General features: G+C 38.8%; 2 protein-coding genes across 2 annotated transcripts; both read right to left on the bottom strand.

The window, feature by feature from the left end:
• Nucleotides 1-1,311: 1,311 nt before the first annotated feature.
• On the bottom strand, nt 1,312-11,978 carry LOC121520574 (zinc finger protein 888-like). The gene is made up of 5 exons (XM_041804088.1): nt 9,936-11,978; nt 6,742-6,787; nt 6,589-6,640; nt 6,244-6,502; nt 1,312-4,903 (listed from the first exon to the last, which is right to left on the bottom strand). Exons 1-5 carry the CDS (start codon nt 10,233-10,235, stop codon nt 3,572-3,574), a joined length of 1,989 nt encoding a protein of 662 aa, XP_041660022.1. The 5' UTR covers nt 10,236-11,978; the 3' UTR covers nt 1,312-3,571.
• Nucleotides 11,979-14,649: 2,671 nt separating this feature from the next.
• LOC121520453 (zinc finger protein 37 homolog) lies at nt 14,650-19,471 on the bottom strand. Its single transcript, XM_041803910.1, has 5 exons — nt 19,065-19,471; nt 17,040-17,139; nt 16,829-16,946; nt 16,473-16,731; nt 14,650-16,232 (listed from the first exon to the last, which is right to left on the bottom strand). Exons 1-5 carry the CDS (start codon nt 19,356-19,358, stop codon nt 15,030-15,032), a joined length of 1,974 nt encoding a protein of 657 aa, XP_041659844.1. The 5' UTR covers nt 19,359-19,471; the 3' UTR covers nt 14,650-15,029.
• Between the last annotated feature and the right edge of the window lie 6,350 nt (nt 19,472-25,821).

The raw sequence follows: 25,821 nt of genomic DNA, 5'->3' as shown, positions 1-25,821 counted from the left end.
TTGATGCTTGTTGCCAAATGACTGAGCCCCTGATGAAAGAAGTGAGGGGCCTCCCCCTGTATTATTCAATAATATAAACCTATGCACACTGAAGGGCAAGCATCCACCTCCGTGCTCTACAGCTATCAGCTTTTGGAGTTTTTGAACAGGTTTTTTTGGAGACAAGTGTCCAAACAAGCTCCCTCTTTCTCTCCTTTCTTTTTTTTTGTCTCACCATTTTAAGAGGGATTCATAGTATTGAAATTGTCTGTTTGTTTCTTTAATGGGTAATGCTGAGTATTAAATTAAAGGTCATACCCATTAATCACGGCTTGAATTAAGGCTAGGCAATTTTTTGCAACCTCCATGCAAGGCCGCCTATAAGGAGGATAGAAAAAGGAGAGTTTATGGGGCCTTGCCAAACTAGGGGCCAATGGAAATCAGCAAAACCACGGTCCATTGTAAAGTTAAGCTGTGAGAACCATACTATATTTTTAACCTGAAAAATAATCAAACAATGAATCTCTATTAATACTGCAGTACAATATAGCCTTTTCAAAATTTAAACCTGTTTTCTTAAAACAGAATTACATTTTTACTGGTGATATTAACAATGTGCATGGGCACACTGGAACAAATGATAAGGAAAGTAATGCCAGACTTCAGGGCTAGGCCATAAGGTGCATAAACATCAGGATGCCAGAAAATAAAGAAGAAACTGAGACGACTTTAAGGGAAAGAATTGAAAAAAATGGGGAAAGGAGGTGGAAACTGGATACAGTTGCAAAAAAATAAGTACAATGGGTCAAATGTGGCAAAAAATGGATGGGAAAAATAGGGAATGGTTTAAAAAGTCACAGGAATAAACAATTTCAACATCAAACTCAACAATAACTTCACACTCTTTTCAGCTCTTAAATGAGGCAACTGTTAGCCAGGATGCTAGCACCACTGACCCAACACTCATAGATTGATGCTATCAATAAATCACAACTAGGGATGTCTCATTCTCTGGGTTTCTCAGGGGCCCTGCCCTCTCTGTGGACAGGCCCAGAAAGCTGGCAACCCAGAAAGCTTTTCCTTTTCCCACCTTATGGACACACTGCTTGAAGAATCAAAAAAGGGGAATTAACTCTCCGTCAAAACTGTTGAAAACCAATGTCAAATTGTCACCTGAAATGTATATATTACAATCAGGCACTGGTTTCAAATGAACATCAGGAAAGGATTCAAAACGTACAAGTCAACCCAAAGGACCCCCTTTATTTTTGTGCCAATTCTAAAAGGCACTGTGTAAAGAGTATCAATAGCAGAGACATGTACAATGTTTAATATTATCATTTATTTATAAAACCAAATATGAAGCAGCAATTCACCAGAAACTTGACTGATATCCTTACAAACAGATCGATAACTCAAATGAGTGACATAGTCTTACCATTTAGAGTGAATGTTCGAACACCGGCTGTGCCACAAAGCTGTGAATGAACCTTAGAAGTGTAAATATGAAACATTAAACAAAATTAAACTTGAAACTAAAATAATTACAAGGGTGGAGAACACATTTACTAAACAGTTACAACCCTTTGTTTCGGGTTGTGGATGGCCTGGCTCTTTTCCTGTGCGTCTCTCCTTCATTCTCTTATTGCCTAATCCACTTCTACCCACTTTCCTCCTCACTGACTGAAGGCATAAAACCCCACAAAAATGTATAAAAAAAAGAAAAAAGTTAAACCCTTTTTACTACATTTTGTTCCCAAATTTTCTGTAATTAGTACTTATGTAAACCACTTACCCAATACTTAGTTTTTTACAGTTGCTAAAATACTCTTTCCTATTCTCTGAGCCAAATGTTCAGTTGCCTAAAGTAATTTATCAAATCAGCCCCTCTGTTGGTAGAACCTTAAATACTTTTACCTTATTAGCCATAACTTGCAAAGCTCATTTGTTTTTTTGCAAAACAATAAAAACAATCTTACTCTCTAAAACACATTTTGCATTGTGATGCACATGCGATGCATGATAGTAACCACTGGGGGGCAGAAGATAGACAGGATGTAAGCAAAGTTGTCACTGTTTCAACACAGCCCATCAAAACTGAAAACACTTGTCCTTGTGATGTGGAACCACTTTAGGCCAGTTCAGAGAGGTAAAGTGAGCTAAAGTTTATATCAAAAATAGATGGAGACAATCTGTGAGTCTCGGTAGGAGGAGAGAGAGAGGTGGTAGGAGACAGAGAGGAGGACCAACCCCAAGAACTAAAGTTTCTAGGGAAGCACAATATCATCTGAATAATATCAGTATTGGCAGATATTAGCTTAAAAAGTCAATGATTGTATTAGCGGTTATTAAAATTTCTGAATTGAAATCAAAAGTGGAGTGAAAGTGGAAATAAAAGTGGCAAAATAGTGGAGAAATTGCAAAAAATGTCAATAAAGGGCCTAAAGTGACAAAAATGTGTGAGAAGTGGCTAGAGAAGTGGTGCGAATAGTGGACAAGTTGGACATGTTAGCCTAAAAACTGAATTATTGTGTCTGCAGATATCAACATTTCTGCTAATATTTTAAATCAATATTTTGGAAGTAAAAATCAGCCTATATCAGCTGTAAATTAGGGGTGTGCAATCAAACACATTTGTGGAGTTTTAGTCTGGAAAACTAGAACTACTGTACGTCAGCTAAAGACTTTTTCAAAGTCTATTTCAAAGACTGAAATGTATACATCCCAAAAACTTTAAACTGTGTGTTTTAAGGACTGACCGTTTTTGAGGACTGAATGTTGGTGTCTTGGATATTATCAAAAATCAAATTTTGTGCACCCCTAGTAACTGTGATAGTCCTTGTTCTTTTAATAGAATGAAAATGACGGACGCTGGCTGAAAAATCTCCCACTGCCATTTAACATACTAAGTTGTAAATACTTCTCCAGGTGTGCCAAAGATTTTGTCCATAAAAATCTATTTAGGAAAACTTGCAATTGTATCAATCATTGTCATGAACATGGCTTATTTGCCATCTTTCTACTGATTCAAAAATGAACTTTTCCTGAAGCGACCACTGACCACAGCGGTTTCTCTGTAGTGTTTAATGGCTGCTCTGTGGTGTTTGACTTTTGACTGCAGTGTTTACAAAGTGAGAACAAAGTTTGATGCTGAAAGCAGTTAAGATTTCATCTTGCAAAGCAGATGGATTTGCAAGACTCCATCTCTGTTAGCAGGCAAATCCATCTTGAAAATCACCAATCCCCAACGTTTGTGTTGATCCGAACATTGTTCGGACCAATCGGCATTGTTTAAGGAGAATGAGGCCGTGGCTACAGGCAGGGATAAGATGTACTGAAAAAAACTAAAAGCTTATCATAAAGGAAAAGATGTTTTCGCTCTTCTGCCAACCAAGCATGAATTTGTGATAGTCAAGGGGGGGGTTAGATGTTGTGTGAATGGTTGTATACAATGGCTGCTAGGTTAGTGGCTTATGTGGGTTTCATGGTTCTCATTGTCCAACTGTTTACTCACTATATCCAAGAGAAATTAATACTTATACAGCCCTCCAATTTCAATGGCTTCTCTTAAACACAAATGTCTGATTATCTTTCACACCTCTTGTTTCTTCTTCTTCGTTCTGCCCCTCTGTTTGCCTGAGGTCTTTGTGCTGCTCTTTCCCTTCATTTCCTCTTCTGGGTTAAAATCAGAGTCACTGTCTTTGTCTGGTCCTCTTTTTGACCTCCCTTTGCTTTTTCTCGTTGTCTCTTCTTCTTCTGCTGAGTCACAGGACATGTCACTTTCTGATTGCTCTTCATCACTTTCCTCAAAGCTGGAAGCCATTTTCTTTGACTTTTTCCCCTTTTGTTTCGTTGTCTTATTGTTTGAACCCTCTATGTTTTTCTTCGGTCGTCCTTTGGGTCTACCGGTGCGCCTCCACCTCCGTTTAATTTTTGGCATCTCCTCTGCATCGTTCTCTCCATCTCCATCTACCTCAGACTCTGAGCCTTTTCCATTACCATTGGTGTCAGCATCAGCAGAGTCAGTTTCCCTCTTTTCTCTCTTTCGTTTGTTACTTTTAGGCCCAGAGCTTCCCGCATGGTAGCGCTGGACGTGACTCTTTAAGCTCACATTGTGGTTAAAGCATTTGTCACAATGCTGGCACTTAAAAGGTCTCTCTCCTGTGTGGAGGCGCATGTGAGACTTCAGGTGGCTCGCCTGGGCGAAGGCACGCTCGCAAACTGTACACTTGTGCGGCTTCTCTCCTGTGTGCACAACAGAGTGTCTGAGAAGATGCTGCTTCTTGGGAAATTCAAGCTCACAAACTCCACATTTGAACCCCTCCTTTTTGTGTTGTGACATGTGGGTTCTGCGTTTTTTACTGGTGGTAAATGTCATCGGACATTTGCGACAGTTGTAACAATCTTTGTTGTCTTGGTGAACTTGCTCGTGTTTAAGTTTGTCCGTTTTTGTTCTGAAAGTCACCCAGCAGTATTTGCACGGGTGTTCGTAGTTTTCATCATGGATCCTGCTATGAACGTGCAGGGAAAGCTCAGTGACGCATCTTTTGCCACAAATGTTACAGGAGAAAGGTTTGATTTTGTACTCACATGTGTGAGGCTTGTGAGTGTAAAAAAAACTTCCACACTCTGGGCAGAGCTTTTTCATTCCTCGGCCACTTTGGGAATCAGAACTTCCTTCTTCTTCCTCCCAGTCCTCGTCCTCTTCATCTTCATACTCCTCTTCACTCTCTTCTTCAAAAACGTTTTCTAGCTCTTCAGCCAGCAAAAAATCCTTGTCCGGATTCGAGTCTCTATCTGAAGTTGCACCACCACCATCATCATCATCTTCCTCTTCTTCTTCTAAAGGACAACCTTCTTCATCACTCAAAGACACAATTGCAGAGAAAAATCTGTCTCGAGGGTTGTTGTCCGTCATCATTTCCTGCAAGAAGAAATATAGACAAGAATTACGACTGAACAGTGTTTGTTTTAATTTAACCCTGCATTAGGCTTTAGTCAGCATAAACGCTTCTCATGCTTTATTGTCCACCTCAAAAAACTTTGATTAAGCTACATCAGCATCTCCCTGCAGCCACAGCGATGTAAAACGAGTCAACCATTGCTCTCTAATGTCTCATTTTAGTTTAAAAAACTCCCAGACTGCTTAGAGGACCAATCAAATTTCATCTGAATCATGTGTTATCGAACATTTACTTTTTTACTGTTCATTTATTTCCACTTCAGTACATAACTAGTTCCTTTTTTCATGGTTAAGTTTATGTTAAATCGTCCAACTACTTTAAGGTCTGTCTTCAAAATGGAAGTTGATGGCCCCTTTTCAAGACAATAGAAAAATCCAAAATGACACAAAATACTTTTGAAAAGCAATATAGTGGAATTTTAGAATAAGATAAAAGGGTGCTATATAAGGGTGCTGACGTAGGTCTGTTGTTCCAGCCTAAAACACCACTACCTGCCCAGTAGACAAGAACCCACACCATCAAACAGAGCAAAACTAAGGCAAACCAAGGATGGCGCACATAGATCCTGTGTGTTTACAGGGTCAGACTTAATTTTTATCTCAACTAGCAGAACATAGCATCGAAACTAACCAAAATTTTGTCACAGAACTTATGTTTAAACTTAATGTGACGACTCAGTGCAAAGCTTTGTTCCTTGATGTTTTGTTACAGTTTTTGTTGCTATTATGCCTCTGAACAAAAAAATGAGTAAACAGAATATCATGTGTTAAGTGTCATCCATTTGCAAACAGCAATGAAAATATAGTGTTAAATTTGACAAAGCATCATGATCAGATTATAAATTAAGTCTACATGTTTAATCTACAGCTAGTGTAAAATAAAAACAGTGACACTGAGTGGTGAAATCATCAATAGCAAAAGAATTTGACAATATTCTGTTAATGTACAACAAAATAGTCTTTGCCAAAGAATAAGAAAAGTGGGAATACCAAACAGATACGTTTCTAAAAAAGTGAACCTGTTACAAAGAACGCAATGCTGACTCTAAACAGTCGATAAAGCCCTTCTGCCGTCTCTCCTGATGGCCTCCCTCCCTAAAACAAGCAGGAAATGTGGCGGTGGGTCCAGAAACCGTGCAGAAGTATTAACCCAGCTTAACTGTGAACACATAATTCTGTAACATCATATAGCTGAGCCTTCCTCTATGAAGAGGAAATGTTAAAAAAAAAACACCATGACCTTCTTGAGCTCCAAACTCAGAAAGAATGTGGGCATTTGCTGCAGTACGTCTGAGTCATACCTGTTCGGTTTCTGGAGTGACTTCTGTGCCTCCTGTAAGGTGCTGTTCTACAGCTGGTGGGATGCTGGCATCAATCTGGCTTTTCCATTTGTATCTGTAGTCACACTCAAGGCAGTGCTGGCTCAAGATGGTGAGCCAGCCATGGGTGATTTTCTCTGTCTGAAGTTTAGAGTCACATGATGGGCACTTGTGGCGAAACAGCTCAAGAAGGCAGCTTTCATTCACAGCAAACTTTCGTTTGGTGGGTAGATATACAGCACTGAAAGCAGAACAAGGATTTGAAAAGGCAGCAATAATTTTACAATGTAAAGAAAATAAGAGAAATATTTTTTAAATATCACTCACTTTCCTGTGTCAGATCCAGCAGAAATAGCATTTGAAGAATCAGGTTGAGAACCTTTAAAATAAAATGTTACAGCATGTTTTTAGATTTTTGTTAACAACATATGTAGTCTCTAAACTGTCACATTTGGATTCAGTAGGGAGTTGGACTATTACCTGTTTCAAGGTCACACTGACAATCAACATCTGTGTATACAGGCCCCTGAACAAATGATAAAAGTTCACAGTTACAGAAAGCTGATCATTCCATCAGAAGCACCTTATAGCATGACAACATTTTGTATGTTTCACCTTTGTATGAAAGCAGACAGCAGCTCTGATTTAACATTATGTACAATCACAAATGCATGATTCCAGATATGTATGGTAGGCTTACTCACAGTTATAGAGAAGCATTGAGAAGCTGCGGTTACATAGGCATTTTTATCACAATCCGATTGAATTTGTTCTAATCAGAATAATTCAGATGAGTGTGCTCATGTAATATACTTTTAATCAGAATAAAAATGCTCTGACATGAGCAGCGTCATACTGCTTGTCAAATCTACTGAAAATTTGCCAGGAAGAATTGAACTGGACCACTTTTCTTCCTAAAATGAGAGCAGAGGGCCACATCAAAAGCTTTTTTGTGCAGAGAAGAGGTTTTTGTGCGTTTCTTGTAGTAATGTCTCCCCTCCCTGCACAAAAGCACACAGAATAAAGGGAGGACATTTTCTCCTCACCGTTCTCAAGGGCTGTGTGGTTGAATCAATGTGTCTGTCGATGCATTTGTTTCTGTCTGTGACTATTAACCAATCAGATGCGATAAAGGAAAGCAGAAGGGGAGACGACGTCGCTCAGGGCTTCATCTCCACTCAACACTTAAAAATGTAGGGAAACAGATACAATAAATTTGGCAAAATATATATACAGTGCTTAACAAATTTATTAGACCACCACCCAAAGTAAGGTTTATGCCACAGCTGTCCTAAATTAACAACATTGGTAATTACCAAAATCATTTTTTATGTTTCTGCAATGGTTAATACACCAATATGTAGAAGCTCTTTAACGCAAATGATATTTTTAATGCTAAAATATCATTATTATTGTTATCCATGAATTTTCAAATTTACTGATTTGTAAAAAAACCAAAAAAATAGTGAAGCACATTATTAAAATTCTTGATTAATATGTCAAATTATAGTTATTAACTTGCATTCCTGAACAGAAAAATGAGTTTTACTGGTTGAATGTTATGCTTGATTAATTTCTGACTTCTCAGAGAAGCCCAGTGAGCTGGCTCAAATTTGGGTATAAGAAGGTGAATTCAGTTTGAAATTCCTCATTCCTGTTCAAAATGGTAAAACGTGGAGAGCTCACTGAAAATGAAAGAGTCCGCATTAAAGCACTTCATGTTACTGGATGGTCTCTGAGACAAATAGGGAAAGACATAAAGTGTTCTCACAGTGTGGTTAAGTATGCTCTGGAGTCAATTGCAGAGACTGGTACTTACAAAATGCGCCAAGGAAGAGGCAGGAAACCAAAGTTAACTGAAGCAGATGTCAGACACCTCAAGATTTTAAGTACTAGAGACAGAAGGAAGACCACTGCTGATCTTCAGGCAGAGATGAATGCTTCTAGATCAGAGTCTGAGAAAGTCTCCAGAATGACCATAAGCAGACAACTGATGGAACAAGGCTTAAAGGGAAGAATAGCTGCTAAGAAGCCATTATTGAGGCCTGCAAACATCCAGAAACGCCTCAGATTTGCCAGGGAGCACAAACACTGGACTGTTGATGACTGGAAGAAGGTACTCTGGACGGACGAGTCCAAGTTTGAACTCTTCGGTCAGCATCGTGGTGTTTATGTCCGCAAAAGCTGGAGAATGTTCTGATGCCAGACGCACTGCACTCACAGTGAAACACGGTGGAGATTCCATTATGGTATGGGGTTCCATTTGTGGATACGGCATGGGCAAATTAGTGAAAATCTACGGTCTCATGAACAAGAACGTCTACCTCAACATCTTAGTGCATCATGAATCCTTTCTGGACTGAATCTGATTGGTCGTGGGTTCGTATTTATTTTTTATTTAACCTTTATTTAACCAGGATTTATTCCCATTGAGACACAAAAATCTCTTTTACAAGGGAGTCCTGGCCAAGACAGCAGCATAAGTTCATATACCAACAAGACAATGACCCCAAGCATACTTCAAAGCTGTGCAGAGACTATTTGACCAAGAAAAAAGTATCTGGAGTACTGGAACTGATGGATTGGCCAAGTCAAAGTCCAGATTTGAATCCTACTGAACAAATTTGGGATTTAGTAGATTCAAAGCCTGAAGCACTAAAGTTTCATCTGAAGCAAGTCTGTGGGAACAGCTAGAAACTAGGTGGAACTCAATAACAAAAGAGACTGTGGAAAAGTACACAAAAACAATGGCAGCAAGAATGCAAGCTGTTATCAAGGCCAAAGGAGGCCATACAAAATATGAAGTTTCTTGGTTATTCTGTTTGAAAAGGGACTATATAGTTGTTTCAGTTTGTTATTTGCCAAATAAATAACAATAACATTTTTAGTTTTAAACAAGTTTTTGAAAGATTTCTAAATTATTTTTCTCGTTTTTATGACAGGTGGTCTAATAAATGTGTTAAGCACTGTATATATGTGACAACAATGACAAAATCACTGCTAGAACACACATTTCAGTCAGGCATTTCAACAGTGCTGTTAAAAAAATCAACAGTGTTGTTTGAACTCCTACTCGCGCGAAATATTGGATTGTTCCACTACTTCGTGTCTGTACTTTACACAGTCTGATCAACAATTTGGTGCTCTTTTACAGTTTCGAGTAAAAACGCTGTCTCGGCAGTAAAACAGTTTTGATTTGCTCCCGCAATTTTTCTGTCTGATCCGGGGGGCAGACATGCGCAGTAAGACAAAACTCACCCCTAACTGAGACGATCAGACCTTTTTTATATACGCTGAACAAATATCGGTATAAACCATCCCTGTCTTTCGGAATAAAATTTATTTCTGAATGAGCCGAATCGGAGGATTTTATTCCGAATGATGTGTTCATATGAAGCACTTTATTCAGATCAGGCATTTATTTCGATTCCAAGTAGTCCATGTAAACATAGCTAATGTTTTGCTCTGAAGATGTAACCCATGTGACCTACAATACTCTTTTCTGTACCACTGATTACCGAAATAGTGGAGATCATCTGTTTAAGTATCTTAGTATACTAGATTATTAAACCACAGCAATGATAAGCTGAACTTCGGATATTTATACTGGAAAACCCCGGCGATATGTTGATCAGAGGATTAAAACTGATGTTGCAACTGCAGTGCAGACTTACCTTACGAGCTGGCTTTGCACGAGGACGAGGAGGCTTGTCTGGCCCTATCTTCCTTTTCAAAGTTGGGACTGCACTACACGAAAGCTGATCAATGTCAGGCAAAGAAGTTGGATTTTCAAAACAGTCTTTAATAAAGTGATCTCTACAAACTGTGATATCGGTCCAGTTTGACTCCTGGAGCTGCTGTCCATTGACCTCAAACAGAAACTGAACCCACTCCAGTCTCCTCTCTGGGTCTTCTGGTAATTTGTACCGCTGTACACCGCGACGCCAAGACTCACATCCAACGACCGAGCACATGCTGGATTTGTTTTTTCCCCCTTGAACTTTAAACACTGATTAAAGTCCAGGATGCGTAAAAGTTACAGGTCGAGGCTGACTAGTTTACCAGGCCAACAGCAACAAGCTAACTGTTAGCCGTTTCTGCTAGTGTTTGGATGGGCGGGGCTTCCGGCCGCAGGTTGGCCTGATTTGATTTCAAGCGTGTCCCGGTTTGATGTTCAACCACTTTACGTACTACAGTGCTTTCTTTTTTGGGGTCAGACTCACTCTACTGGCTTCTTAACCTTGTCACACACATTTTTGAGGCCAGAAGACGAAACTGTAAGACATATCCAGAGACAACCCCACAACTGGTCTGAAAACAGCGCTGAAACAGAGCGAACCACTGCGTGCGATGCGGAAGCTCCTCACACCCCCTAACAGAATTATTCGGTTTTATATGATCACTACTTTAAAAGACGTAATATACACTTTTAGTTGTAAGGTTAAGTGCTAAACTATTTTTGACGTGTCTACTCAGAAGTCCCAAAAGACAGCAGCAGATGGGGGTGTTGAGCTTTTAAACACTAGGTGTCCGTTCTACCAAAATTCCATTAATGTTTATTGTTTTATTATATAATGTTTATATATTTTCCTCACATTGCACTCGTGGTATTTAACCCATTAATTACCTGTGTTTTATTTATAATATTAACACCAATTTCTTGCATGTCAATCTCATCCCTGATTGAATAAGGGTTAGGGTAAGGTCTCTGACTACTAAATTCCTGGCCCTTTCAATATACAGTGATATAATTCATTTTTTTAACGGTACATGTCAAAATTTGTAGAGGTGTGGAACTTTTGTCATGGATTCTGCTATGAAAAAATAAAGTAATCTCACTGTTGGATCTTTCCCACAAATACTGTAAGAATGGGGTTTACTTAGTGCTCAAATTTTTGATGGTGGGGGCCTCCTGGTTGTTCCAAAGTCAAGACTTAAAATCCATAGGTGACTGAGCATTCTCCATCAGGACCTTTCAATTTTCGAACAACCTGCCAGAGAAGATAAGGAACGCAGAATCAGTGGCTTCTGTTAAATCACTTCTTATAACCCACTTTTATAGATCTGTTTTTTGTGATGTAGTGTTCTTTTAAATCTTCCTATTCCTTTAATCTTCTCTGTGTTTTTCTATCTGCCTTTGATTATTATTACTATTATTATGTATTTTAATGTGTATTGATGTCTTTTACTCTTATTGTTTTAATTACCTATTAATCATGATTTGTTATCTTTATTTAGGATGATCTTATTGGTTTTTGTATCACTTCTTTTGTTTTCCTTCCTCAAACTTATGCTTTTACTTTCCTCTTTCCTTTATTATTTTAGCTCTCTGAATGTATTTGCTTTTTATTGCTTCTTTTAATTACTCATTAAAACGTGGATCCTCGTGGTCTCAGGTTTTGTATTTGGGTACCTGTGTTGGCTGGGTACTCATGCCGTGAATTCATATTATTTCTCAGGATCTCTGAGTTCTTGGGATATTTTAGTACTGATGACGTCTCATGATCTCTGGGTAATAATATTGTTTTGATTTGATATGTAGATTGTGGTTTTGTCTAGTTTAGGTTATTTTACCTTCAGGGTTCTCTTGACGTTGTTTAGGTATCTGATGTTATTTTGCTGGCTTTCTACTTTATTTTGGGTTCTGCTGCTTTGTTTTTCTGCATGTTGAAGCTCTTTGTGAACCTTATTTTAAAAGTGCTATACAAATAAAGTTGTTACCGCCGCCAAGGAGGTTATGTGATCGGCAGGGTTTGTTAGTTTGTTTGTTTGTTAGCAACATAACTCAAAAAGTCAGGGATGGATTTTAAAGAAATTTCCAGGAAATGTCAGAAATGGCATACGGAAGAACTGATTAGATTTTGGGAGTGATCCGGATCACCGTCTGGATCCAGGAATTTTTTAAATGATTCTGTACTATTGGGAGATAGGGCTAATGGTGGAGGTCTGCGCTCTCCGAGCGCTTTTCTAGTTATTATGTTTTCATTCATCGTAAAACTTTCCACAGTATGTGCATCGTTTCCTGTTTTCTGGGTCATTTAGGGGTCCTCACCCTTTCACAATCACTTTTCTGTTCAGAATCAATATAGATGCAGGCCTGAACACCTGAAGATTTACTTTTACTTACTTAATGTTTACAATACTTGCAGCATCTGAATATAATGGCACAACCCTGACAGAGGAGTTCGATATCAAGGAATGATCCAGCTATTTTGAAGAGTCGTATTCAACGGGGTTGGGGGAAGGTTCTGGTATTTGAGGGGATTGTGGATAGGCCAGGGGCCCATATTTTGTTAGAAAAGCCTGAAAAAGTAATTTTCGCATAATATGTCCCCTTTAAATGGTCTATGGTTAGAAAATAATGGTAGCAACGCAATTAAACAATATTGTGTTGTGTTTTGTGCATCAAATAATTAAAAGGCCTTAATTTACCATACGTTTTCTTTAATCCTCAATTGATAAAAGATTGTTAAAGAAGAGCTCTCTGTCTTAAGGCCAAAGCTAGAGAGGATTATAGTGGTCAAATGTCAGACTGTTATTGTGTTTCAACTGACTTTAAGCCAGCGATCGCTCTGTAACAGCAGGAACTGTAGTCTCCTTGCATGTTAACAGATTTTCCAAGACAGTCTCACTGTAGACTGAACATCTTTTAAAGCCAGTCTCACAGATCGTTCATCTGAGATGCCGTATATCTCAGAACAAAAACACACACTTCAAAGCTTCTCAGTAAAACCTGATTAAACTTCTGTTTAGGGCTAAGATAAGAGTTAAGGTAATGGTTAGCATACCAAAAGTGAAAATCCTGACCTGCACAATCTAATTACAAAACACTAAACTAAAAAAGCACTTGGAGAGCGCAGACCTCCACCATTAGCCCTATCTACCAATAGTACAGAATCCTTCAAAAAATTCCTGGATCCAGACCATGATCCCAAAATGTAATCAGTTCTTCCTTATGCCATTTCTGACATTTCCTGAAAATGTCATCAAAATCCATCCAAAACTCTCTGAGTTACCCTTCCATAGGGGTGTCAATAGCTAAAGCTAAGCTCGCAAAGCTGCTATGTAAGCCACACAAATACATTATCTGTATAGCTACGTTAGCTTTAGCAGTTTGTTAAAGCTCACATTGCTAAAGCTGACTTACCTACATTGGCCTATGCAGTAACATTAGTTACATAGCTAGTGTAGCTATGCTAACGAAGCTAAAGTGAGCCACCTTTCTACTACTACTCTTTACTTCACCATATCAACCTCTAAAACTGGTCTATACACAATTTAATCCTAGATTTGACATTTGAACTTTTTTTCTATCTTATTATGCAATGTTTCTTAGTCAAGTATGTTTGAACTTTGTTTATGAATAAATGAAAAAATTAGAGCACTTCCTTTCTGAGATGTAGTGCCTCAGATAAACGGTCTGTGAAAATGGCCATAAGAGATGTACGGTATACAGCAAGACCCCTCTTGATTTTTGACACATTCAAAAACATTTTAAAAGTTTAAAATAATCTAAATTAAGATGGTTAAATATGCACATAAGGTTGTGATGCCAGTTTATGACATCTCTGCTCACAGATGGGGCACAAAAAGAATCTGATCAGACACTCATATGCACCTAAAATTTTGTTTTGAAATTTTAATATACCAATCATTATTCTGAAATCACATCCTTTTATGCATAATTTACTTGCTATTGGATTTGGGCCTTTAATAACCATTAAAGCATACAGATTTTCGTATTTTAAGTGTGTAAATCACGAATGACCAAATCTTTCTCATTTACTGCAGGCATCATTTGGGGAAGAAGCCGGATAGCTTATCAATGCCTTACCAATGACAAACAGTTGTGATAGAGCAGAAGCCTCTAATACTACATCAAAAGGGAGAACAAGGGCAAGCACTCCATAACTGATTAATAGGATATCCATGGCTATCATGGTACAAAGAAGTGTTTGTGTATTGTAATTTCAATTAATAACAATGTTATAAGAGAAGTCACTATTATATAAAAGTACTTTTTAAATAGTACTTGTGATAAAGAAGGACAAATGAAGCTATCTCACTGACTTTGTAGCCCCCATAAGCCTTGACTTACTTTTTATTGTTAGCCTCATTTAATCACCCTTAATGCATATCAGGTATTAAGGGTGACCTCGGATTCCAAACCCCACCGTTTTTCTTTTTGGGATCTAGGTGTGCTTGATTATTCATCCCTCGGTGCCTGCCCTTCTTCTTACTCTTGACTATCTACTGTCTACCCTTTATATAAACTCTGTTGAACTGTGTGAGTTTAAAAACATATTTTCAGCACTGCTGCAGAAGGACTTAGACTTAAGAATTTTATTGGCACTGATTATCCTACGTAACTGTTGGGCACATGACAATAAATATCTTGAAGTCTAGATAATACAGCAGAAGTAGATTTTCTTTACCTCTCAGTAGTATGTGTGATGCAACTGACAAGTAAGTGAACACTACATATTCTTCTATGTGATGCATAAAGCGTATAATGCAGCAACATAAAGGAACACTAGCACTTAAAATCAGCCCTATTTAATTTACATTGTTACAAGTAAATTCCATAACCTAAACATCCAACATCAGAGTACAGAAGTATTTTGTAATCAGTTAAATAACAGTAAAAAGTAGTTGATTAAAAGTGGACCCCGCATGTTTTCAAGCAAATCCGTCAGGAGTCCCCCATAAAATATTAACTTCTTTTCACAGTTATTTAAATAAAATCAAAATTTCAGCCATGATGTATTTTAAGAAAAGGGTTCTGGGTTTTTCCTTGGTCTTCCTCTGCGTTTTGCTGGGCTCTTTCCACTGTTCGCCTTTTTTATTAATCCAGCAACATCCCAGGGCATGTCACAGTAACTCTGCTCATCACCACTTTCTTCATGGCACTGTGTTCTCTTTGACCTCTGACCCCGCTGTTTTGAAGTCTTTGTTGGTGTTTCCTCACTTCTTGGCCTTCCTAATGGTCTCCCTGTGCCCCTTTTTTTCCATTTAGGTTTACATATGAACTCCTCTACCACCCCCTCATCTCTTTCCTGTTTTACTTCAACATTTCCAATTCCTGAATCTGAGGATAAGGTTTCACTTTTGTTCCCATAATTCAGTTCATCTCCAGAAATGGATGTGTGGTAACGCTGGATGTGACTCTTCAAGCTCACATTGTGATTAAAGCATTTGTCACAATGCTGACACTTAAAAGGCCTCTCCCCTGTGTGCAGGCGCATGTGAGATTTCAGGTGGCTCGCCTGGTTAAAGCCACGGTCACAAACTGAACACTTGTACGGTTTCTCTCCTGTGTGCACAGCTAAGTGTCTCCGGAGAGCGAGCGGCCAGCAGAACTCAATCCCACAGAAGTCGCATTTTAACTGTGGAGGGCCCCTGTGCTCCTCAATGTGGACTTTGCGTTCCTTATTTGAGCTAAACGACTGAGGACAGTCAGGACATTTGTATGGTTTTCCTTCAGTCATGTGGGTCTGCTCATGAGAGAGCTTATCTGCCTTTGTTTTGAATGTAACATGGCAGTATTTACACCGGTGCTCATAGTTTGCATCATGTATTCTGCTGTGACGACTCAGAGCATGATCACTTTCAAATCTTTTTCCACAAATGTTGCAAGAATAGGGTTTAGTTTTGTGCTCACATATGTGATGCCTTGATTTATTAAAAAACTTCCCACAGTCTGTGCAGAGCTCACTGTCTTTGTGTGCGACAGGAGGATAATCTTCATCCCCCTCATCATCTTCCCCCTCCTCTTCAGTTTCCTCTTCCTCTCTGGTTTTCTGCTGAGCCGGCACAGACACTCCGTCTGGCTTCCAATCTTCATCCGAATCCATGTCATCCTGATCACAAGATTCATCTGTTTCCTCCATGTGGAAGCTTTCCTCAGCAATAGAAGCAACAATGTCAGAGACATCTGCCATACTGCTCTGGGTGCCATCTGTTGGCTTGTCCTGTAATAACATAACAACAATAGTCAGAGAAGCAAGCACAGAGCAGAGCACAGTTTTCTAGATCTCTTTCATTTCTTTCTTGATTTACCTTGGTAAATCATAACTTTTGAAATGGAAATCATTCTTGTGCCAAAGTAAACAATTGAAAGTTGGCCCTTTAACCATTTTTTTTAAATTAGAACTAAGAGGATAAGTCTATTAATCTTAAGCAATGACCAGTTATGTTCTAACACGTCCTACCGGTTTGTTCTCTGAAGAGACGTCTTTATGTCCTGTCTGGCATAGCTCTTCATCTGTAGGGATATTGGCATTGACCTGGCTTTTCCACTGGTTTTTGTAGTCGCACTGAAGGCACTGTTGGTTCAAGATGAAGAGCAGCCCATAGGTGATCTTCTGCATCTTAAGTTTGCTGCCACATGAAGGGCACTTTGGATTAAACAACTGGAAGAGGCGTTTTTCATTTACAACATACTTTCCTTTCATGTGGAGACGTGCAGCTCTAAAAGATACATGGAAATTTCATATTAGAAAAACATCTGAAGTTACAAAGTAGCTACAATAAACACACTTTAAGACCAGCTGATATGAAAACCTACTTTTCTTTTAGCAGATGAGTATTCACATTTTTTGCTTGTGTCTGGCCACGCACTGATGTTATAGCATGTGGTTTATCAGAAGATGCGATTCTTTTTGGGGCTGGGCTTTCTTGGCAAGCTGAAAAAATTAAATTAAATTAAATTACCAACCATACAGTTTAAAGAAGATGTTACACTGTATTCGTCAAAGCCCATATAAGCTTTGTTTTACCTGCTGGACTCACTACTGATTCTTCTGAACTGGAAACTGAACTGTTACACAGTTCAACGAGGTCACTCTGACCAGCAGGTTCAACTGTTTCTGAAGACTCCTGTGCAAAGAAACAAAAAGTACAAAGTTAATTTTCAAAACCTTGCAAACAATTAAAAGTAATATAGTAGCTGTGTGGTTTATTAATAGGCACAGAGGTTGTCATCCTTTTTCAATACTTAACAATACAATCTCTCTTATCCAAAATCCTAAGCTTCAAAGAACTTAAGATTTTAATATATTTCACCAAATTTTCAATTAGAGAAAGAGAGCACTCTAAACAGTATACAGAATTATCACCACCTAAGTCAGGTAGGGTACAGGAGTTAGAGTACGACAGGTGCATCTATTTTTAGATGCACCTGTAGAGACTAGGATATATCAATATATTTTCAAAATTTTCAAAAAAATACATTTTTTTTTATTTATTTAGTTTACACTGCTGTGAAAAAGTATTTGCCCCCTTTCTGATTCCTGATGTTTTTTGCATATTTATCACACTTAAATGTTTCGGATCATCAGACCATTTTTTTTATTTCACAAAGACAACCCAAGTAAATACAAAATGCAGTATTTGAATGATTATTTGATTTTTTAAGGGGGGGAAAAAATCCAAACCTATCTGGCGCTATGTGAAAAAAAGTAATTGCCCCCCTTGTTAAATCATGAGTTAACTGTGATTAACCAGTTTTTGGAAAGCTGAGTTCAGTTTTACTGGCTACACCCAGGCCTGATTTGCTGTGATTAATGGAATAACGAAATCTGCTGTCTACCAGAAAATCCTGAAGGCCAACGTCCAGCCATCAGTTTGTGCCCTCAAGCTCAAGCGCTCTTGGGTTATGCAGCAGGACAACGACCTGAAACATACCAGCAAGTCCACCTCTGAATGGCTCAAAATAAATAAATTAATTAATTAATTTAATTAAATTAAATAAATTAAGGTTTTGGAGTGGCCAAGTCAAAGTCTGGACTTAAATCCAATTGAGATGCTGTGGTGTGACCTTAAACGGACAGTTCATGCTGGAAAACCCTCCAATATGGCTGAGTTAAAACAATTCTGTGAAGAAAAGTAGGCCAAAATTCCTCCACAGTGATGCCAAAGACTAATCACCAGTTATCACAAACGCTTGATTTCAGTTATTGCTGCCAGGGGTGGCACAACCAGTTATTAGGGGGCAATTACTTTTTCACACAGGGCCAGATAGGTTTGGATTTTTTTTATTTTTTATTAAATAATCATTCAAATACTGCATTTTGTATTTACTTGGGTTGTCTTTGTGAAATATAAAAAATGGTTTGAACTGAAACATTTAAGTGTGATAAATTTCCAACAAACTCAGGGATCAGAAAGGGGGCAAATACTTTTTCACAGCACTGTATTTTGATTTAAAGAAAGACAGATGCCAAGCCTAATGTTCAGTAAAAGATCATTTAGACTAAGAACCTCTACTAATAATATGGTTATTGACCACAAAATATCTCTTTGAAATATAGATGCAAATGGGGAACTACGATGTTTATCATTTAATTTTAAGTAATTTAATTCTTTATTTTAAAAGGGGTAGTTTATTTTTTAGGCCATTTTTCATGTACATGTTGACATTGTGCAGGTGGCTGTCAATGAAAGTGCCTGTGTGACACTTACTCCATGTGATTGTAACGTAGAGTTGACCTTATTTCTTTACAGGAAATTAGAGACGTATTGCATGTAACTTTGCAGCTGAAAATATCGAGGTATAGTTCTGTCCATAGCATAAAGCCCTAGTAATAAAGTAGGCTGGTTTAACGGTCATAACTGTCACATTACAGCATAGCCTGGACCAGGTCACGTTAGTTGCTCCGTTTATTACTATATACCCAACCTAGCATAGCCGTTTAACGTTACACTAGGGTTGCACTATTAGGCAATGCGTTATGCTCGACGTGGGTTTTAAAACCTGTTTTGGGGAGTCAGAATCTATTGTTTCTCCTACAACACGGACTCACCCCATGCTTAGGGCTCTCCAGATGTGCCTCAGGCTCCTCTGATTCGTTAAACAGAGACGGGACCGCAGTGGGCTTTAACGTTAGCTGGGCCATGTCGCTCAAACGTTTTTCAAAACAGTCATCTTTAAAGTGCTCAATACAAACAGAAATGTCAGTCCACGAAGACTCTTTGAACCGCTGTTTATTGGCTGCAGCAAGAAACCGGACCCACTGCAGTCTCCTCTCGGGATCCTCCGGTAACTTGAACCGTTGCGCCCCTAGACGCCCCGAATAACACCCAACGACCGAGCACATCCTGGTTGTAAAAGGTCTGTTATTATAAGTCACTACATGGGTTTTCACACGACGCCAGGCGTCTTCGCCTGTTCAAAAAATCACAACAGTGATAAGCTAACAGCCATTTTTGCTAGGACAGTGACAAACAATAATGGCAGACTGGATGGGCGGGGCTTGACGACGGGGTACGAGTGATTTGATATTAAGCGTATCCCTTCTTTCGGTCAATGCCAATACACGAGGGGTCTCAGGTGAAGTGCTAAGAGTAGACCCCAAAACTTCTAAGAGAAGAAAACAGGAGAGCAGGACAATATTTTTAATCACTTACATGAAAAAAGCGAAAGGTTGAGAAAGAACACGAAAATCTGAAGGGAAAAAGTCAACGTTGTAAAAGGAGAGATATATGGGGGGGGGGGGGGCAGTGCAATATTGAGATGATATTAAATGTTAAGAAAAAAAAGAATAAAATGCCGAAGATAAAGTAAAAATGTTGATGAAGGAGATAATAATTAAAACATAAAAGCCCAGATCTTGAGGGGAAAAAAACGAAGTTACAAGAATAGGTTTGAAACAGGGGCAGACCTGGCAATTTAGGGGCCCAAGCCAAACCCAGGCAAGGTGCCCTCCGATCCTCTGGTAACTTGACCTGCTGTGCACTTGGGTGCCCCGAATAACATCCAACAACCGAGCACATCCTGGATTAAATTTATGTTTCACGAGGATTATAGCGATACATACATTTAATAAACTCAAACGGACCGACAGCCTGATCCCATTTACTGAAACCAGGTTACACATTTGAAGAGCTAGTGGGCTTACTGTTTAGGTAAACCTGCAGTCATGGTCCGCCTTACTCCTCCTCTGATTGGCTACTAATCGTTGCTTCCTCAGGGACAGTGAATACGATTGGTTAAGGATAGTTTGATCCATCTGGGTGAACCAACTAGGGGCAGAGGAGGAGAGCAACGGGGCGCGCGGGGTTTTTAGAACAGGCACGCTCGTTTTATAGTTTGGCGTACACCAGTTGTTATAGAGAAACACAGCTAAATTCAGGCCACTGAAGTAACATGGCAAATAAGGAGCAACAAGGCAATGCGGAAAAGGATGGAAACTAATATGACACCGATTTTCAACACAAACGGAGAGCACCGTGAATTGACAATGATATTATTATAACTCAATATGTAACTGGAATGAATTTTGGCCAGTGTCAGCAGTAACCATCACGTTTGTTTTGCCCTCCGAGCGAATCTCCTGGAGTCTGTCGATAAATTCGTCCGTTGGTAATGCCAGCTTCATGGAGAGGTAAGTAAACACAAAAAACCCACGAGGAATGTTCAGGTAAAGTCATGGAAATAAAAATAAAGGAAAGGTAAATTATTGCAGTTGTGCAGGCACACACAGTCCAACAGGTGGCGGTGTGTAGCTTCACACATTTTATATCAGGCTTTGACTGTTGACAATAAACCAAAGTAGACTAAAGATTTAATTCATCCGGAATAAATGTCTGTATAACTTTACAAGACCCTGTATATACATATGAAAATATTACATCATGGTTTTCCTACAACATAGCAAATATTTCTGCTGTTAGAATTTTTATGAAAATTTTCCAGAATGTCCATTTAAGTTTTAGTATTTTGAGTTCGTTAAGAGTTGAATTAAGAGTTGGATGAATTTGCTTTGAAATTTTAAGGAAATGTGATAGTTTTATTTATATATATTTATTTGGATATTTTGGTGATATTTGCACACAATTCTCAAGAATTTTCATGGTAATTTTGTGGATATATATTGTATATTTTGGAGAGTTTTATTGGAAGTTTAGTTGAAAAATTACCTAGGATTTTTAGTGGGAATTTGCTTCTTAGTTTTAAGGTATTCTCAGGGAAATTTGGACAACTTTTTGTACATTTGTTTCGGAACCTTGGAGACAGGGGTGCGCTTTAAAATTTCAAGAATTTCCATGGAAATTTAATGGAAATTGTTCGGACGATTGAGGGAATTATGCTAATTTTAATGGAATGTATTTTTAAATTTAGGACGATTTTAATTTGAAATTTTGGGGATTTGTGTGAACATTTTTAGGAGCATAAATTTAATTAAGGGGGGAATTGGAGTGTTGGATTTGAGTATTGGGGTGTTTAGGCTTTATGATAAAGTTTCACTGAATTATTTGGGAAATATTTGATGAAATCTTGGGGTATTTTTTATGGGATACAAGAATTTTCACAGATATTTAGGTGATTCCTTTGAAATTTTGGGGAATTTTTGTGGATTCTGGTAAGGAACATTTACAAGATATGCAGGACTTTCAGTAGAAATTTTGTTGATGCATGTCCTTGTGGATAACCATTAAAATGACTCTACCAAGCCTCTCTCAATGACTGACACCATTTCTCACTGACTGACTGAAGGAGTACCCCAACAGCCCACAAATTAGCCGTCATACAGCCAGAACAGGTGCTCTAAAACAATCCAGTGCTGTACTCTCTGCAGAAACAGGAGTTTTATGGACATCATTTTTGGTAAAAAGAAATTCCCATTCAAAGACGAGGCTGAGATTTTAAACGTATCAGGTCCTACTTATCCCCAAAAAAGTGGGAGTAATTAAAATGCATTCCAAACAAAAGCTCAGGTCTCAGGAGGAAAAAAGTGCAAGGAACTGGAAAAAATGTAATTCCACATTTTCATAAACAGCACTTATGCAATAAGCATATGGATAGTAAACATTATAAATATGTATATAAACTCTGACATAAGTCATGCCCTGAAAATATTAGCTGTAAGGTTGAATTTGTGATCTAGATTAGAAACTGTTTAACAATTTAATTTAGAGCCTGTATAAGAATAATGGAGGAATCAAAATCCCAAATTTTTACCCCAAGGGAATTGCATTCAGGTTGTTGGGTTTGTAAAAATGTTAATATACAGTCATATATGACTAAAAATATGTTTGTTAAGCTTTGTAAAATAGTCAGCAGATTTAATACTCAAATCAAAGAATGCTTGGTTTCCAAGAGATGAAGCAAATACTGCAACAGTGCATGATTTATGGCATGTTTGCATGTAATTGGTAAGTGTTGAAACCCCTCAAGAGAATTTAAACCTGTTTTTCTGACTATTTCATGTCTTAAGGGACATTTTTCAGTTGTGAAAAATGCAGTCTAGTTCTCAGGGGGGCATGCTCAGACACAAAATGAAGTAGCCTATATAATGGCATAATACTTAATACTAAAAGTATTTTTCTACTGCATTTCTGCTGGAATCTGTTGGTTCTGCAGAAACAATGAAAGTCATCCTGGCCATATGACGATTTATATAATACGTACAGATTTTTCTCTCCGACACGTGGCTGTAATTCATGCACAGGGTCATTCTTGTGGTCTTACACATATGGCTCCTTCACAACCAGGAATGCAGCTCACAACTGCAGCCATTCCAGCAGGCTTGAGCAACAGGTGTTGAGGAGAAGAAGTTACTCTTCTGTGTCCCTCTGGGCATATCACATGTATTACCCATGTCCAAAAAAATTCAAGGGTTTTATGACAAGAGACAGAAATGAAACAGGGCTTTGTGGATTTGCCTGCTTTGGCTGTTTGTTGTTTTGATGATGTTTGCATGCTTGTTATCTGATCCAATCAATTCTGCCCCAAGGAGTTCAGTAAATCTGTCAAATATAACTGGCTTCTATCTGCATGTTTGATATGTGTCAGCAGAGGGCCAAGATGCATTTGAACAGGTGAAAGTTTTTGGATAGCAAACTTGATATGTCTGATTGGATGCTAACAGGGAAAAGCTGAAGAGGAAATAGATCACTATCTGATGAGCATTCATGTCTCATTAGGCAACAGATGCACATATGTCAACTGTACCTTAAAAGGGAGAATGCAAACGTTCACATGTGTGCACAAAGACAAAGACTTGCTGTGCAGAAGAATTCCCGTTCACACATTACACCAGATGGTTTCAATAGGATGAGGTATGCACGCTGAGAAATGCCTCCATTTAACAGGAATTCCTTGAAGACTATCACTTAGATGAGGAATGTTGTTTTTGTCATGGGATTCAAAAGTTTTAGCATGACTGCCAGAGGGATGGAGCTCAGCCAGGCAGCACACAGATTCCTCTCCCTTCGGTATTTGGTTGCCATGGCGCCCAGCTCTTACAGACCCAAAACAGAGGATGAGAAACATGTTCCCCACGTTCCTGTGTGTGTTTCTGTTTGTTTATGAACCCACTTTCTAAATGGTTCATGGAACATCCTGCATGCATGTGGGCTCTGCATCCCTGCAGGAAAAGGAACATCACTGACAGAGCACAGACTTCTGTGACTGTTAGCCAAACATACATCTGAGGGAAGAATAAACCTACAATTTACGCATTAGGAATAGTACATCAGGGATTAATTAGAGTTAAAGTGTCCTTTAATAGTAGTTATTTAGTACCACTATGTTTATTTTGTTTCATAATGATTTTTCTCCATTTTGAGGGGCATTTTGAGTGAAAATTCTGCATACATGATCTCCTTACACTGTACAGGTTTTACTCATGAGTACTCCTCAAACTTCTCCTTGTTGTGGCAGCATACCACATCAGACACCACATGGAAAAACTGAGGGAAGTTTCCCAAGAGTTGGCTCTCTTGTCCAAGTGAAAAGCACCTTGTACCACTAGGTGGCGTCCACCTGCACCTAACGAAGTAACACTGTGAGAGGTTTTCATTGGAGCATGGTTCTTATGGTCAGATTAGGTATGTTAATCATTTTGAATGCAGTTTTTGATATGCATGTGTTCAATTGTCTTTTCCTTCAGAGAGCAATCAGTAAATTAAATAATCAGGAAAAATTTACATTTTAAACCATTGCAGTGCATGAATATTCATGAACAGCCACTGGATGGCCTGCAGGCTCATATGAATCCCCTGTCCACCTGCTTTCTGCTTATGATTGGGGACAGTAGCTCTGATATAATAGAAAAGTATTTAAAAACGATGATACTTTTTATGAAACTATTTAACAGTCATACACACAAGCCTAAAGTAACTCTCACAATGCAATAAAATGACCTCTTACAAATCATGGTACATGTTTGTAGAGAAGTGAAAGTAACACAGATGTTATCAGAATAAAAGAAATCTTTCGCAATAGATTATTAATTTTTGGGCACAAAAATGTGTTTTGATGCAAGTTATCTTCACTAAGACTAGCATGTGGATATAACTATGAAGGTTATACACTATATTGCCAAAAGTATTCACTCACCCATCCAAATAATTGAAATCAGGTGTTCCAATCACCTTCGTGGCCACAGGTGTATAAAATCAAGCATCTAGGCATGCAGATTGATTCTACAAACATTTGTGAAAGAATGGGTCACTCTCAGGAGCTCAGTGAATTCCAGCCAAGTTGCGGCATTATTTGTTACCATCTATTACTTGGTACCCTAGGACCATCTCCAAACTGAAGGCCAAGTTCCATATAATGGGGGATGTAAGAGACAGGCTGCAAAGTTGGCATCCCAAGAAGACGACACCCAAGAAGGCAGTTCACTCACGCTGTCAGCACTTAAGAACCATAGACTGTCTTGTACAGATTTGCATTTAAGGTTTGCAGGACGATATGATCAAGAGCTCTCAGCTCAGACAATCCTGAACAGACTGCACACAGCCAATCTAGTCTCATAGGGCTGCCAGGAGGCCTGCCATGACTGACTTTTCGCTGGTGTCAGCAACACATGCACTGGAACCTGAACATGCGGAGGAGCATTATGTTCAGTGGTGAGTCCTGATTCTTCGTACGGCAGTTGGATCATAAGGCCAAGTGTGGAGATGCCGATTGCTGCACCTACAGAGTAACATCTTTTGCTGGAGGAAGAGTGATGGTGAGGGGTGGCATCTCCCTCACTGAAAAGACAGTCTTGTCATCATTTTAGGCAATATCAAAACAGAGATATCAAGATTAGATTCTGCAACCAGTGGCAATCCCATATATCCACAGTCTTATCGAACTCTATCCTCCAAGATGATGATGCTCACCCCCACAAAGCGGGGGTTATCAGAGACTACCTCCAGAGTTTGGGAGTGGATAGTGACCAACACAACCACATTGAAGTTGAAGAATGAGATCCCACAGCAGCAGTGTGTGACCAGGCTGGTGACCAGCAAGAGGAGGAGGTGCCGGGCTGTTTTGGCTATGTATGGTTCTTCCACACGCAACTGAGGCTCTGTTTGTGAACTTAATAAACTGTTGAATTGTCAATATGCTTTTTTTCTTCAGTATTCAATCATTCAATCCATCAAACAAGAATCAATGGCAGAAAAAGAGACAATTTGGCAAATTTTTCATGAGCTCAACCCACATACTCAGCTCTGCTGCTCATCCCACAAATGCATGTTCCTTATAAATGTGGGACCATAAAAATGGGAAATAAACAGGCTTTCCTACAGAACAAGCTCCTCACCTCTGATGCATCTTTCTTG

This window comes from Cheilinus undulatus, linkage group 13, assembly GCF_018320785.1.
Source record: "Cheilinus undulatus linkage group 13, ASM1832078v1, whole genome shotgun sequence".
In the NCBI taxonomy this organism is placed as follows: domain Eukaryota; kingdom Metazoa; phylum Chordata; class Actinopteri; order Labriformes; family Labridae; genus Cheilinus; species Cheilinus undulatus.
Note: the sequence above shows the minus strand (reverse complement) of the source record. Positions and strands in the feature narration are given on the sequence as shown.

Excerpts from the sequence above, each read along its gene's own strand:
- LOC121520574 (XM_041804088.1), bottom strand. The coding sequence starts at position 10,235 with ATGTGCTCGGTCGTTGGATGTGAGTCTTGGCGTCGCGGTGTACAGCGG. Across the intron at positions 6,788-9,935 it reads GTGCAAAGCCAGCTCGTAAG|GGGCCTGTATACACAGATGT; the intron begins GTAAGTCTGCAC and ends TCATTTGTTCAG. Across the intron at positions 6,641-6,741 it reads TCAGTGTGACCTTGAAACAG|GTTCTCAACCTGATTCTTCA; the intron begins GTAATAGTCCAA and ends TTTATTTTAAAG.
- LOC121520453 (XM_041803910.1), bottom strand. The coding sequence starts at position 19,358 with ATGTGCTCGGTCGTTGGGTGTTATTCGGGGCGTCTAGGGGCGCAACGG. Across the intron at positions 16,947-17,039 it reads ATCAGTAGTGAGTCCAGCAG|CTTGCCAAGAAAGCCCAGCC; the intron begins GTAAAACAAAGC and ends TAATTTTTTCAG. Across the intron at positions 16,233-16,472 it reads TCTCTTCAGAGAACAAACCG|GACAAGCCAACAGATGGCAC; the intron begins GTAGGACGTGTT and ends ATGTTATTACAG.